At 56.6% G+C, this 15,883-nt stretch overlaps 1 protein-coding gene across 2 annotated transcripts in view; it reads right to left on the bottom strand.

Moving 5' to 3' along the window:
* LOC144955379 (septin-5-like) overlaps positions 1 to 15,883 on the bottom strand; it is a 53,547-nt gene that overhangs the window by 3,168 nt on the left and 34,496 nt on the right. For both annotated transcript variants that reach the window (XM_078885618.1, XM_078885617.1), the window contains 4 exons: positions 10,807 to 10,903; positions 5,737 to 5,896; positions 3,777 to 3,840; positions 1 to 1,267 (listed from right to left, as the gene is read on the bottom strand). The exon at positions 1 to 1,267 is cut by the window's left edge and continues 3,168 nt beyond it. In XM_078885618.1, coding sequence (XP_078741744.1) covers positions 1,187 to 1,267; positions 3,777 to 3,840; positions 5,737 to 5,896; positions 10,807 to 10,903 — 402 coding nt within the window. In that variant the 3' untranslated portion in view covers positions 1 to 1,186. The remainder of the gene's footprint in view (positions 1,268 to 3,776; positions 3,841 to 5,736; positions 5,897 to 10,806; positions 10,904 to 15,883) is intronic.

Raw genomic sequence — 15,883 nt, forward strand, 5'->3', positions numbered from 1 at the left:
GAGTGAGTGACTGAGTGACTAACTCACTGAGTGAGTGACTGAGTGAGTGACTGAGTGAGTGAGTGAGTGACTAACTCACTGAGTGAGTGACTGAGTGAGTGACTGAGTGACTGAGTGAGTGACTGAGTGAGTGAGTGACTGAGTGAGTGACTGAGTCACTGACTGAGTGAGTGACTGAGTGAGGGACTGAGTGAGTGAGTGACTGAGTGAGTGAGTGAGTGACTGAGTGAGTGACTAACTCACTGAGTGAGTGAGTGAGTGACCAGGTGAGTGACTGAGTGAGTGACCAGGTGAGTGACTGAGTGAGTGACTGAGTGAGTGACTGAGTGACTAACTCACTGAGTGAGTGACTGAGTGAGTGACTGAATGAGTGAGTGACTAACTCACTGAGTGAGTGACTGAGTGAGTGACTGAGTGACTGAGTGAGTGACTGAGTGACTGAGTGAGTGACTGAGTCACTGACTGAGTGAGTGACTGAGTGAGTGACTGAGTGAGTGAGTGAGTGACTGAGTGAGTGACTGAGTGAGTGACTAACTCACTGAGTGAGTGACTGAGTGAGTGACTGAGTGAGTGACTGAGTGACTAACTCACTGAGTGAGTGACTGAGTGAGTGACTGAGTGAGTGACTAAGTGAGTGAGTGACTAACTCACTGAGTGAGTGACTGAGTGAGTGACTGAGTGACTGAGTGAGTGACTGAGTGAGTGAGTGACTGAGTGAGTGACTGAGTCACTGACTAAGTGAGTGACTGAGTGAGTGAGTGACTAACTCACTGAGTGAGTGACTGAGTGAGTGACTGAGTGACTGAGTGAGTGAGTGAGTGAGTGACTGAGTGAGTGACTGAGTGAGTGACTGAGTGAGTGACTGAGTGAGTGACTGAGTGACTGAGTGACTGAGTGAGTGACTGAGTGAGTGACTGAGTGACTGAGTGAGTGACTGAGTGAGTGAGTGACTGAGTGAGTGACTGAGTCACTGACTGAGTGAGTGACTGAGTGAGTGAGTGAGTGACTAACTCACTGAGTGAGTGACTGAGTGAGTGACTGAGTGAGTGACTGAGTGACTGAGTGAGTGAGTGACTGAGTGATAGACTGAGTGAGTGACTGAGTCACTGACTGACTGAGTGACTGAGTGAGTGACTGAGTGAGTGACTGAGTGAGTGACTGAGTGAGTGACTGAGTGAGTGACTGCTCAGAGCTCCACGGAGCGATCTCCACGTCGCGCGTCGATCCTGTTCTGCATCTGAGACAGCATCTCGTGCATGCGCTTCAGCTGGGGGCCATGGGGGGGGGGGGGGCACGGGGGGGGGGCACGGGGGGGGGAGACACCCACAGACTCAGCACTGTCACCCATAGACTCAGCACTGCCCCATAGACTCAGCACTGCCCCATAGACTCAGCACTGTCACCCATAGACTCAGCACTGCCCCATAGACTCAGCACTGTCACCCATAGACTCAGCACTGCCCCATAGACTCAGCACTGTCACCCATAGACTCAGCACTGCCCCATAGACTCAGCACTGTCACCCATAGACTCAGCACTGCCCCATAGACTCAGCACTGTCACCCATAGACTCAGCACTGTCACCCATAGACTCAGCACTGTCACCCACAGACTCAGCACTGTCACCCACAGACTCAGCACTGTCACCCATAGACTCAGCACTGTCACCCATAGACTCAGCACTGTCACCCACAGACTCAGCACTGTCATCCACAGACTCAGCACTGTCACCCATAGACTCAGCACTGTCACCCACAGACTCAGCACTGTCACCCACAGACTCAGCACTGCCACCCACAGACTCAGCACTGCCACCCACAGACTCAGCACTGCCACCCACAGACTCAGCACTGTCACCCACAGACTCAGCACTGCCACCCACAGACTCAGCACTGTCACCCATAGACTCAGCACTGTCACCCATAGACTCAGCACTGCCACCCATAGACTCAGCACTGTCACCCACAGACTCAGCACTGTCACCCACAGACTCAGCACTGTCACCCACAGACTCAGCACTGCCACCCACAGACTCAGCACTGTCACCCACAGACTCAGCACTGCCACCCACAGACTCAGCACTGCCACCCATAGACTCAGCACTGTCACCCACAGACTCAGCACTGTCACCCATAGACTCAGCACTGTCACCCACAGACTCAGCACTGTCACCCATAGACTCAGCACTGCCACCCACAGACTCAGCACTGCCACCCACAGACTCAGCACTGTCACCCATAGACTCAGCACTGTCACCCATAGACTCAGCACTGTCACCCATAGACTCAGCACTGCCACCCATAGACTCAGCACTGTCACCCACAGACTCAGCACTGTCACCCACAGACTCAGCACTGTCACCCATAGACTCAGCACTGTCACCCACAGACTCAGCACTGTCACCCACAGACTCAGCACTGTCACCCACAGACTCAGCACTGTCACCCACAGACTCAGCACTGCCACCCACAGACTCAGCACTGCCACCCACAGACTCAGCACTGCCACCCACAGACTCAGCACTGCCACCCACAGACTCAGCACTGCCACCCATAGACTCAGCACTGTCACCCACAGACTCAGCACTGCCACCCACAGACTCAGCACTGCCACCCATAGACTCAGCACTGTCACCCACAGACTCAGCACTGCCACCCACAGACTCAGCACTGCCACCCACAGACTCAGCACTGCCACCCACAGACTCAGCACTGCCACCCACAGACTCAGCACTGCCACCCATAGACTCAGCACTGTCACCCACAGACTCAGCACTGCCACCCACAGACTCAGCACTGCCACCCACAGACTCAGCACTGCCACCCACAGACTCAGCACTGCCACCCACAGACTCAGCACTGCCACCCATAGACTCAGCACTGCCACCCACAGACTCAGCACTGCCACCCACAGACTCAGCACTGCCACCCACAGACTCAGCACTGCCACCCACAGACTCAGCACTGCCACCCATAGACTCAGCACTGCCACCCACAGACTCAGCACTGCCACCCACAGACTCAGCACTGCCACCCACAGACTCAGCACTGTCACCCACAGACTCAGCACTGCCACCCACAGACTCAGCACTGCCACCCACAGACTCAGCACTGCCACCCACAGACTCAGCACTGTCACCCACAGACTCAGCACTGCCACCCATAGACTCAGCACTGCCACCCACAGACTCAGCACTGTCACCCACAGACTCAGCACTGCCACCCATAGACTCAGCACTGCCACCCACAGACTCAGCACTGTCACCCACAGACTCAGCACTGCCACCCATAGACTCAGCACTGCCACCCACAGACTCAGCACTGTCACCCACAGACTCAGCACTGTCACCCACAGACTCAGCACTGTCACCCACAGACTCAGCACTGTCACCCACAGACTCAGCACTGTCACCCACAGACTCAGCACTGTCACCCACAGACTCAGCACTGCCACCCACAGACTCAGCACTGCCACCCACAGACTCAGCACTGTCACCCACAGACTCAGCACTGCCACCCACAGACTCAGCACTGCCACCCACAGACTCAGCACTGCCACCCACAGACTCAGCACTGTCACCCACAGACTCAGCACTGCCACCCATAGACTCAGCACTGCCACCCACAGACTCAGCACTGTCACCCACAGACTCAGCACTGCCACCCACAGACTCAGCACTGCCACCCATAGACTCAGCACTGCCACCCATAGACTCAGCACTGTCATCCACAGACTCAGCACTGTCACCCATAGACTCAGCACTGTCACAGACTCACCTCCTCATCCTTCTCCCTGATGAGCTTCTCTGTGTCGGTCGCCACGGCCGCTGCGTCCCCCTCCCTGCACACACACACACACAGACACACACACACACAGACACACACACACACAGACACACACACACACACACAGACACACACACACACACAGACACACACACACACACACAGACACACACACACACACACAGACACACAGACACACACACACACACACAGACACACACACAGACACACACACACACAGACACACACACACACACAGACACACACACACAGACACACACACACACAGACACACACACACACAGACACACACACACAGACACACAGACACACACACACACACACAGACACACACACAGACACACACACACACACAGACACACAGACACACACACACAGACACACACACACAGACACACACAGACACACAGTGACACACAGTGACACACACACACAGACACACACACACAGACACACACACACAGACACACACACACACAGTGACACACAGTGACACACACACACAGACACACAGACACACACACAGACACACAGACACACACAATGGGGAGCGGTGGGTGTAGTGGTTAGCGCCACGCCGCGCTACGAACCTGGCGACCCGGGTTCGATTCCCGCTCACGGCCAACGCCAACAGTGACGATTATCTGAACCGGTCCTGGGCCTCCCCTAGGTCGACTCAGCCTTAAATGAGTACCCGGTGCGGTGTGTAAACATCGCCACTGGGGAGACAAAGGCGGCCGGGCGTGGTGCTGGCCACCCACCCCCCCTCTGTGTGTGTGCCACAGTGCCGGTAGCCTTCATAGGTGCTACTCGCTAACAGCACTTGCCCCTACAGTCTGTTAAGGCTATACGGGGGATCTTTGTCTCTTTGTTGTGTGTTACTGTGTGTGTCACCGTGTGTGTCACTGTGTGTGTGTGTGTCACTGTGTGTGTGTCACTGTGTGTGTTACTGTGTGTGTGTGTCACTGTGTGTGTGTGTGTCACTGTGTGTGTCACTGTGTGTGTGTGTCACTGTGTGTGTGTGTCACTGTGTGTGTCACTGTGTGTGTCACTGTGTGTGTGTCACTGTGTGTGTGTGTCACTGTGTGTCTGTGTCACTGTGTGTGTGTCACTGTGTGTGTCACTGTGTGTGTGTGTCACTGTGTGTATGTGTCACTGTGTGTGTGTGTTACTGTGTGTGTCACCGTGTGTGTCACTGTGTGTGTGTGTGTCACTGTGTGTGTGTCACTGTGTGTGTGTGTCACTGTGTGTGTGTGTCACTGTGTGTGTCACTGTGTGTGTCACTGTGTGTGTGTGTCACTGTGTGTATGTGTCACTGTGTGTGTGTGTCACTGTGTGTGTGTGTCACTGTGTGTGTGTGTGTCACTGTGTGTATGTGTCACTGTGTGTGTGTGTCACTGTGTGTGTGTGTGTCACTGTGTGTATGTGTCACTGTGTGTATGTGTCACTGTGTGTGTGTGTCACTGTGTGTGTGTGTCACTGTGTGTGTGTCACTGTGTGTGTGTCACTGTGTGTGTCACTGTGTGTGTCACTGTGTGTGTGTCACTGTGTGTGTCACTGTGTGTGTGTCACTGTGTGTGTCACTGTGTGTGTGTGTCACTGTGTGTGCCACTGTGTGTGTCACTGTGTGTGTGTCACTGTGTGTGTGTCAGTGTGTGTGTGTGTCACTGTGTGTGTCACTGTGTGTGTGTGTCACTGTGTGTGCCACTGTGTGTGTCACTGTGTGTGTGTCACTGTGTGTGTCACCTGTGGTGTGATTGTAGAGCCAGGTTCGCCATGCTGTGGATGTGTCTGGCTCTAAAGTTCTCGTAGTGGGTGTCTTGTGTCACGTCCTTCAGGTCCTGCATGTGTCACTGTGTGTGTGTCACTGTGTGTGTGTGTGTCACTGTGTGTGTGTGTCACTGTGTGTGTCACTGTGTGTGTGTGTCACCTGTGGTGTGACTGTAGAGCCAGGTTCGCCATGCTGTGGATGTGTCTGGCTCTAAAGTTCTCGTAGTGGGTGTCTTGCGTCACGTCCTTCAGGTCCTGCATGTGCGTCTGCACCAGCATGGAGCGCAGACGCGTGAAGTCGCAGTGCACCGAGTTCTCCACTAGGGGGGGCACGGGGGGGGGGGGGGCACGGGGGGGGCACGGGGGGTGGGGGAGACACGGGGGTGTAAGGGAGTGGGTGAGTGAGTGGGTGAGTGTGTGGGTGAGTGAGTGGGTGAGTGTGAGGGTGAGTGTGTGGGTGTGAGGGTGTGGGTGAGTCTGTGGGTGTGTGGGTGGGTGAGTGTGAGGGTGAGTGTGGGTGAGTGTGAGGGTGAGTGTGTGGGTGTGAGGGTGTGGGTGAGTCTGTGGGTGTGTGGGTGGGTGAGTGTGAGGGTGAGTGTGGGTGAGTGTGAGGGTGAGTGAGTGAGTGAGTGTGTGGGTGAGTGAGTGAGTGAGTGAGTGTGAGGGTGAGTGTGAGGGTGAGTGTGAGGGTGAGTGTGAGGGTGAGTGAGTGTGAGGGTGAGTGAGTGTGAGGGTGAGTGAGTGGGTGAGTGAGTGAGTGAGTGTGAGTGAGTGAGTGAGTGGGTGAGTGTGAGGGTGAGTGTGAGGGTGAGTGTGTGGGTGAGTGAGTGGGTGAGTGTGTGGGTGAGTGTGTGGGTGAGTGAGTGGGTGAGTGGGTGAGTGAGGGTGAGTGAGGGTGAGTGAGGGTGAGTGTGAGGCTGAGTGAGGGTGAGTGTGAGGGTGAGTGTGAGGGTGAGTGAGGGTGAGTGTGGGTGAGTGTGTGGGTGAGTGAGTGGGTGAGTGTGTGGGTGAGTGTGTGGGTGAGTGTGTGGGTGAGGGTGAGTGAGTGAGTGAGTGGGTGAGGGTGAGTGAGTGGGTGTGTGAGTGTGAGGGTGAGTGAGTGGGTGAATGTGAGTGGGTGGGTGAGTGTGTGGGTGAGTGTGTGGGTGAGTGTGTGGGTGAGGGTGAGTGAGTGAGTGGGTGAGGGTGAGTGAGTGGGTGAGCGTGAGTGGGTGGGTGAGTGAGTGTGTGGGGGGTGAGTGAGTGGGTGAGTGAGTGAGTGATTGAGTGTGTGGGGGGTGAGTGTGAGGGTGAGTGTAAGGGTGAGTGTGAGGGTGAGTGTGAGGGTGAGAGTGAGGGTGAGTGTGAGGGTGAGTGAGGGTGAGTGTGAGGGTAAGTGAGGGTGAGTGAGTGGGTGAGTGAGTGGGTGTGTGCGTGCGTGAGTGTGAGGGTGAGTGTGAGGGTGAGAGTGAGTGTGAATGTTAGGGTGAGTGGGTGAGTGTAAGGGTGAGTGTGAGGGTGAGTGGGTGAGTGTGAGGGTGAGGGTGAGTGTAAGGGTGAGTGTGAGGGTGAGTGTGAGGGTGAGTGAGTGGGTGAGTGAGGGTGAGTGAGGGTGAGTGTGAGGGTGAGTGAGGGTGAGTGTGAGGGTGAGTGTGAGGGTGAGTGAGGGTGAGTGTGAGGGTGAGTGTGTGGGTGAGTGTGAGGGTGAGTGTGAGGGTGAGTGAGGGTGAGTGAGTGGGTGAGTGTGTGGGTGAGTGTGAGGGTGAGTGTGAGGGTGAGTGAGGGTGAGTGAGTGGGTGAGTGTGTGGGTGAGTGTGTGGGGGGTGAGTGTGAGGGTGAGTGTGTGGGTGAGTGAGTGGGTGAGTGTGTGGGGGGTGAGTGTGAGGGTGAGTGAGTGGATGAGTATGAGGGTGAATGTGAGTGTGAGGGTGAGTGTGAGTGTGAGTGTAAGGGTGAGTGAGGGTGAGTGTGAGGGTGAGTGAGTGTGAGTGTAAGGGTGAGTGAGGGTGAGTGTGAGGGTGAGTGAGTGGGTGAGTGTGAGGGTGAGTGAGGGTGAGTGTGAGTGTAAGGGTGAGTGAGGGTGAGTGAGTGGGTGAGTGAGGGTGAGTGAGGGTGAATGTGAGTGTGAGGGTGAGTGTGAGGGTGAGTGTGAGGGTGAGTGTGAGGGTGAGTGAGGGTGAGTGAGGGTGAATGTGAGTGTGAGGGTGAGTGTGAGGGTGAGTGTGAGGGTGAGTGTGAGGGTGAGTGAGGGTGAGTGTGTGGGTGAGTGTGAAGGTGAGTGTGAGGGTGAGTGTGAGGGTGAGTGTGAGGGTGAGTGTGAGGGTGAGTGTGAGGGTGAGTGTAAGTGTGAGTGAGGGTGAGTGTGAGGGTGAGTGTGAGGGTGAGTGAGGGTGAGTGAGTGGGTGAGTGAGTGGGTGTGTGCGTGAGTGTGAGGGTGAGTGTGAGGGTGAGAGTGAGTGTGAATGTTAGGGTGAGTGGGTGAGTGTAAGGGTGAGTGTGAGGGTGAGTGGGTGAGTGTGAGGGTGAGTGTGAGGGTGAGTGGGTGAGTGTGAGGGTGAGTGTGAGGGTGAGTGTAAGGGTGAGTGTGAGGGTGAGTGTGAGGGTGAGTGAGTGGGTGAGTGAGGGTGAGTGAGGGTGAGTGTGAGGGTGAGTGAGGGTGAGTGAGGGTGAGTGTGAGGGTGAGTGTGAGGGTGAGTGTGAGGGTGAGTGTGTGGGTGAGTGTGAGGGTGAGTGTGAGGGTGAGTGAGGGTGAGTGAGTGGGTGAGTGTGTGGGTGAGTGTGAGGGTGAGTGTGAGGGTGAGTGAGGGTGAGTGAGTGGGTGAGTGTGTGGGTGAGTGTGAGGGTGAGTGTGTGGGGGGTGAGTGTGAGGGTGAGTGTGTGGGTGAGTGAGTGGGTGAGTGTGTGGGGGGTGAGTGTGAGGGTGAGTGTGTGGGTGAGTGAGTGGGGGGTGAGTGTGAGGGTGAGTGTGTGGGGGGTGAGTGTGAGGGTGAGTGAGGGTGAGTGTGTGGGTGAGTGAGTGGGTGAGTGTGTGGGGGGTGAGTGTGAGGGTGAGTGTGTGGGTGAGTGAGTGGGGGGTGAGTGTGAGGGTGAGTGTGTGGGGGGTGAGTGTGAGGGTGAGTGTGTGGGTGAGTGAGTGGGTGAGTGTGTGGGGGGTGAGTGTGAGGGTGAGTGAGTGGATGAGTATGAGGGTGAATGTGAGTGTGAGGGTGAGTGTGAGTGTGAGTGTAAGGGTGAGTGAGGGTGAGTGTGAGGGTGAGTGAGTGGGTGAGTGTGAGGGTGAGTGAGGGTGAGTGTGAGTGTGAGTGTAAGGGTGAGTGAGGGTGAGTGAGTGGGTGAGTGAGGGTGAGTGAGGGTGAATGTGAGTGTGAGGGTGAGTGTGAGGGTGAGTGTGAGGGTGAGTGTGAGGGTGAGTGAGGGTGAGTGAGGGTGAATGTGAGTGTGAGGGTGAGTGTGAGGGTGAGTGTGAGGGTGAGTGTGAGGGTGAGTGAGTGGGTGAGTGGGTGAGTGAGGGTGAGTGAGGGTGAGTGAGTGGGTGAGTGTGTGGGGGGTGAGTGTGAGGGTGAGTGTGTGGGTGAGTGAGTGGGTGAGTGAGTGGGTGAGTGTGAGGGTGAATGTGAGTGTGAGGGTGAGTGTGAGGGTGAGTGTGTGGGTGAGTGTGAGGGTGAGTGTAAGGGTGAGTGAGGGTGAGTGTGAGGGTGAGTGTGAGTGTGAGGGTGAGTGTGAGGGTGAGTGAGGGTGAGTGTGTGGGTGAGTGTGAGTGAGTGTGAGGGTGAGTGTGAGGGTGAGTGTGAGGGTGAGTGTAAGGGTGAGTGAGGGTGAGTGTGAGGGTGAGTGAGGGTGAGTGTGAGGGTGAGTGTGAGGGTGAGTGTGAGGGTGAGTGTGAGGGTGAGGGTGAGTGTGAGGGTGAGTGTGAGGGTGAGTATGAGGGTGAGGGTGAGTGTGTGGGTGAGTGTAAGGGTGAGTGAGGGTGAGTGTGAGGGTGAGTGAGGGTGAGTGAGTGGGTGAGTGAGGGTGAGTGAGGGTGAGTGAGGGTGAGTGTGAGGGTGAGTGAGGGTGAGTGTGAGGGTGAGTGTGTGGGTGAGTGAGTGGTGAGTGAGTGAGTGGGTGAGTGTGAGGGTGAGTGAGGGTGAGTGTGAGGGTGAGTGAGTGAGTGAGTGGGTGAGTGGGTGAGTGTGAGGGTGAGTGAGTGAGTGAGTGAGTGGGTGAGTGTGAGGGTGAGTGAGGGTGAGTGTGAGGGTGAGTGTGAGGGTGAGTGAGGGTGAGTGTGAGGGTGAGTGAGTGAGTGGGTGAGTGAGTGGGTGAGTGAGTGGGTGAGTGGGTGAGTGTGAGGGTGAGTGAGGGTGAGTGTGAGGGTGAGTGAGTGAGTGGGTGAGTGTGACGGTGAGTGAGGGTGAGTGTGAGGGTGAGTGAGTGAGTGGGTGAGTGAGTGGGTGAGTGAGTGGGTGAGTGGGTGAGTGTGAGGGTGAGTGAGTGAGTGAGTGGGTGAGTGTGAGGGTGAGTGAGGGTGAGTGTGAGGGTGAGTGTGAGGGTGAGTGAGGGTGAGTGTGAGGGTGAGTGAGTGGGTGAGTGAGTGGGTGAGTGGGTGAGTGTGAGGGTGAGTGAGTGAGTGAGTGGGTGAGTGTGAGGGTGAGTGAGGGTGAGTGTGAGTGTGAGGGTGAGTGAGGGTGAGTGTGAGGGTGAGTGAGGGTGAGTGTGAGGGTGAGTGTGAGGGTGAGTGAGGGTGAGTGTGAGTGAGGGTGAGTGTGAGGGTGAGTGTGAGGGTGAGTGTGAGGGTGAGTGTGAGTGTGTGTGAGGGTGAGTGTGAGTGAGGGTGAGTGTGAGGGTGAGTGAGGGTGAGTGTGAGGGTGAGTGTGAGGGTGAGTGTGAGGGTGAGTGTGAGGATGAGTGTGAGGGTGAGTGTGAGTGTGTGTGAGGGTGAGTGTGAGGGTGAGTGAGGGTGAGTGTGAGGGTGAGTGAGGGTGAGTGTGAGGGTGAGTGTGAGGGTGAGTGTGAGGGTGAGTGTGAGGGTGAGTGTGAGTGTGTGTGAGGGTGAGTGTGTGGGTGAGTGTGAGTGAGGGTGAGTGTGAGGGTGAGTGTGAGGGTGAGTGTGAGTGTGTGTGAGGGTGAGTGTGAGGGTGAGTGAGGGTGAGTGTGAGGGTGAGTGAGGGTGAGTGTGAGGGTGAGTGTGAGGGTGAGTGTGAGGGTGTGTGAGGGTGAGTGTGTGGGTGAGTGTGAGTGAGGGTGAGTGTGAGGGTGAGTGAGGGTGAGGCACCTTCCACGATGCCCCAGGGGTAGAGTCGTCCCCTCACTCTCTTCCCCAGCGCGTCCACCACCGTGTTACTGCCCACCACCGCAAACGGCACGCTCGCCTACACACACACATGTTACACACACACACACATGTTACACACACACACACATGTTACACACACACACACATGTTACACACACACATGTTACACACACACACATGTTACACACACACACACATGTTACACACACACATGTTACACACACACATGTTACACACATGTTACACACACACACACGTTACACACACACACACGTGTACACACACACTGACATACAACAACAACAACCGACATTCGCCACTAAGTGGCGGTGACGTCACCATAACGCTTGTGCCAGGCCATGTGCACCCTGAGGCCACGTGAAGTGTCGAACGCCCGCTGGCAGGAGGTCACGGGGCAGACCCAGCAGGTGCCACGGGTCGACTGACCGAGATGACCGAGACGAGTGGCTGATGCACCACCTGTGCCCCCTACTGTGCCAACTTGCTGCGCTTTAGCCACCCGGCGCTCCGCTCGTTGTTGTGAGCGTCGCTCCTCCGCCCTCCGTTGTTGTTGCTGGAGGGCGACTGCCTCCAACTGCCCAGTAGCGTCCTTCACGAGCCTCCTCCACTGAGGCCGATCTTGACACCGCTGGTACCAGTCATCGGCAAGTCCACTCAGCTCCACGTCCTCCTGTACCACGTCACTCCATCTCTTCTCTAGCCCGTGCCGCGCCCGTTTAGCCCCCTCGATCCGGCCGAACAAAAGCTGTTTAGGCATGCGGTGGCTGGGCATGCGGGCTACATGGCCCAGCCAACGCAGCCTTGCCTGCCGGAGGAGCTCACTGATGGGACTTTGCCCAGATCTTTCAAGGACTTGTGAGCTCCTCACACAATCCAGCCTGGTTAAACCCAGGATGGATCGTAGGCAGGCCAGCCTAAATGTTTCCAACCGGCGAAGATGCTCCACTAGGGGGGTCCACGTTTCGCAAGTGTAGTAATTACTCAGGAGGCTTGACGACGGGATCGGAGGCACACTTATTTATTAACACAACTTGTATACAGTTAGCGAGTATACACAGGACCTAAGGGGTAACGTCCCCTTACTCGGCTAACAGGGAGACACAACATCTAAGCCCCACTAACCTAAGCCCAAGTCCTCCACTAGGGAGCTAGGGGAGGCTACCTGTCCCAGCCCTGGTCAAGCTGGGATCCGACCCCCTGAGTTCCCAGACCTGCTCGTCAGTCTGGGCTCTCGGGGCCACGCCACCGGCTTGCCCTGGTCGGCCCTGATAAGGACAGCGAGCCAGGGGAGCTCCGGGGCCTATTCTAGCTGGTCTTCCGTCTTCGCTGGTTAAAGCTGATACCTCGACCTCGAGCCCTCCGGCTCACCCCCTCTTATAGTCCGCGGCCCCCCCGGGAGGGGCCCGTGGGGGATGCAGGTGCGGACGTCGGTGTGGCCACCTCCTATGTGTACGGCCCTAACCACGCCCCTTGTGTTTGTTTACCATCCGCTCCCATACACAATTGCACCTCTACATCACCCCCCCCTGCACAGCTCGCAGCCGTCCCCGGCTGCAACAAAATCAGAATAAAGGTGCATGCCTCCCCAAAACCGTGTGTGCCTCGCGTAATTTTAACAAGAACAATAACAGTCATAACAACAACAACAACAGGAAACAGGTAGAAGAAGAAAGAGAAAAAAATAACCCGGCGCACCCTCCCGAATAAATACCCCATTCCGCAAACCCAACATATATACACGCGCTCCGGATGTCCCTCCCCCACTGTCCGCAAGGGCCCCCCAACGGCCGACCTCACAATAGTCTGCGCGTTTTGGCGCGCGTTCTCGCGGCGGGCCCGTCACAAGGGCTCGACCCGGCACGCTCAGTGGTGGTTGGTGACGGTCCGGGTGCAAGAGAGTCTGGCGTCGCTGCCGAGTGACCCCCGACCCCTCCGGGAGGGGTTGGCGGGCGTGGACCCGTCACTCCTGTTGCACCTGGAGATGGAACAGTTGATGTCATGTCAGGCGAGAGCAGCGACGTCGGGGAGTCGGCGGACCCCTCACACGTTTGGCCATGCGTGTGTGTGTGTGAACCACGGGCCGGCGCAATGAACGGTTTCAACCTTGAGGGGTGCACGTACCACCGACGCCTCCCCCATTTGACGCGAACACATTGCGGCCGTAAGACCTGTACGACCTCCACTGGCCCCCGCCACGGCCGTACCAACTTTGACGAGGTTGCCAGTGGCACCTGGGGACAGTGCAACCATGCCCTGTCCCCTGGTTTCCATTTGAACACATGTACCCGCCCCAGCCGAAGCCTCTCGTTCGCCTTCTGGCGGAGTTCAGAATTATGCACGGCCGCTTCCCGCGCCTCAGACAATTTGCTGATGTTAAATTTAACGTGTTCGGACAAGGTAGACTTCGCCTGAGGCGCCGAGAGCTTCAGCTGGGTTGTCACAGGGGGGTTAGCCTCGCGGCCATACATTAAAAAGAAAGGGGAAAATCCGGTGGCCGCATGGGGAGCCATCCTGTAGGCCTGCAACACACCGGCTATGCGAAGGTCCCAATCTGTCTGGGATTCGGACACCTGTTGGGACAGCATAGACGTGATGGTCCGATGCAGCCGTTCCACCATCCCGTCAGTTTGAGGGTGATACGGGGAGGTCCGAATTTTCTCCGTACCCAAGAGGTCGCACACCTCGCGGAGGAGTTTTCCCGAAAAATTCTTACCCTGGTCAGTAAGCAGCCGTTCCGGAGCACCTTTGTCGAGGACATAGCCCTGGACAAAGGCCTCCGCGATGGCTGCTGCCGACTGGTTGGCCAGGGGCCAGGCCATAGGCCATCTCGTGAAGTATTCGACCCCTGTCAATAAATACCTATTCCCCCTGGGTGTAGCGGGAAATGGCCCGAGTATGTCTAGCGCAACGAGCTCGTTAACCCGGGAAACCTTTATGGACTGCAGCGGAGGATTGGACCCCCTAGCTGGTGGCTTTCGCTGCGCGCATTGCGTGCACGACCCCAGGAGATCCCCCACGTCCTTTGCCATGCCCGGCCAGAAGAAATCGAGCTGGAGCGTGGCAAAGGTCTTGTGAACCCCCAAGTGCAGAAGCCGCTCATGAACAGCCCATACCACCTTACCCCTCAATGCTGCAGGCACCACGAGCTGCTGGCGGCGGGTTTTTCCGTCCCAGTGCATTAAAAGACCCTGGAACAACCCCCACGAGTCAATGTTCGCCACCCCCTGCCCAACCCCCCCTGCGCGACGGCGCAGAGCGAGGAGGGAGGTGTCCTCCATTTGGAGGCGTCCCCATTCCGCGACCGACAACCCCAGCAACGAATCCCTCCCTTCTTGCTCGATAGGACCCGAAGCCGAAGGCGCATCGGCGGCGGCCACGAGGACCGAATCGGTGGTGACGTTCGGGGGCCTACAACGCCCCGAACCCAGGAGGCAAGCGCACTCCGAAGTGGGTGGCAACCGTGACAGGGCGTCAGCGTTCGTGTGGCGGACGCCCTTACGATATGTGGTGACAAAGTCGTAGTCCTGGAGAATCTCCAACCATCGAGACAACTGGCCCGATGGTTGTTGAACCCGCAGAGCGTACTGTAGGGCCGCATGATCTGTACGGACGGTGAAACGCCGACCGTACAGATATGGGCGGTACTGCTGAATGAAATAAACAATTGCCAATAATTCCCGACGGGTAACGCAGTACCGTTGTTCCGCTGGAGACAGTACCCGACTACCGTAAGCCACCACATGCTCTACGCCCCCAATGAGTTGGGACAGCACGCCCCCGATGCCCGTGTTACTTGCATCTGTATCGAGCAAGAAGGGTTGTGAGAAGTCGGGGTAATTCAACGGCGGAGCCCCCACCAGGGCATTCCGGAGGGCGTGAAAAGCAGCCTCCTCCTCCAGCCCCCAATGAAACCTGACTCCCTTGGACGTCAAGGCATGCAATGGTTTCGCGATCGTAGCGAAGTCAGCCACAAACCGTCGATAGTACGACGCGAACCCAATGAAACTCCTGACCTCTCCCACCGAGGTGGGAGTCGGCCAGGAGCTGACGCATTCCGTTTTGGCGGGATCAGTGGATATCCCCGAGCGCCCAACAATGTGACCCAAATACCGCACCGATTCGCGGAGCAAATGGCACTTCTGCGGTTTAAATTTTAAATTGGCAGCCCGCATTTTGAGAAAAACAGCACGCAGCCTCTGGAGGTGTTCCTCGAAGGATTTGCTAAAGACGATGACATCGTCCAAGTAAATTAAACACGAATCCCATTGCAAGCCTGCCAAGACCAGTTCCATTAACCGCTGAAAAGTTGCCGGCGCAGAATGTAAGCCCATCGGCAAGCGGTTAAATTGGAAGAGACCTTGCGGTGTCCGAAAAGCAGTTTTAGGTTTTGATTCGTCATCCAGAGGAAGCTGCCAGAATCCAGATAGTAAATCGAGGGTGGAAAAGAATCGCGCCCCCGCCAAGGCATCGAGCGACTCATCCATTCGAGGAAGCGGGTACGCATCTGCCACAGAAATTTTGTTCAATCGCCGAAAGTCGACACAAAACCGCAGTGAGCCGTCGTGTTTTTTCACCAAAACGATCGGTGCGCCCCACGGGCTGTTGGAAGGGGAAATGATATCGGCGGCTAGCATGTCATCAACAGCCGATTTGACATGATCCTTTTCGGCGGGACTGAGCCAAAAGGGATTTTGGCGGATTGGCGCGCTGTCACCCGTGTCAATATGGTGTCGCAGCAATTTAGTACAACCAATATCAAATTTGTGTTTACTAAAAACGTCGGCAAATTCTTTCAGGAGAACTCGCAGCTGCGCACGCTGCGTGTCGGACAGATCCACAGATCCCGCGCAAAGTGCATCCAGCCATCCGTCATCACAGTCCGAATGCGGTCGCGACGGAGGATCGGTGGTTACCTGACCCACGAGTGGTTCCTCATAGGGCGCCGGCGTTGCGTGTGCAAGCACGGTCCCTTGAGGAACCACGGCCGTTCGCGATCCTACATTAAGGACTGCAATGAAGGGGTCCCCATCCCCTT

Source organism: Lampetra fluviatilis, unplaced genomic scaffold (assembly GCF_964198595.1).
Source record: "Lampetra fluviatilis unplaced genomic scaffold, kcLamFluv1.1 SCAFFOLD_392, whole genome shotgun sequence".
Classification (NCBI taxonomy): Eukaryota; Metazoa; Chordata; class Hyperoartia; order Petromyzontiformes; family Petromyzontidae; genus Lampetra; species Lampetra fluviatilis.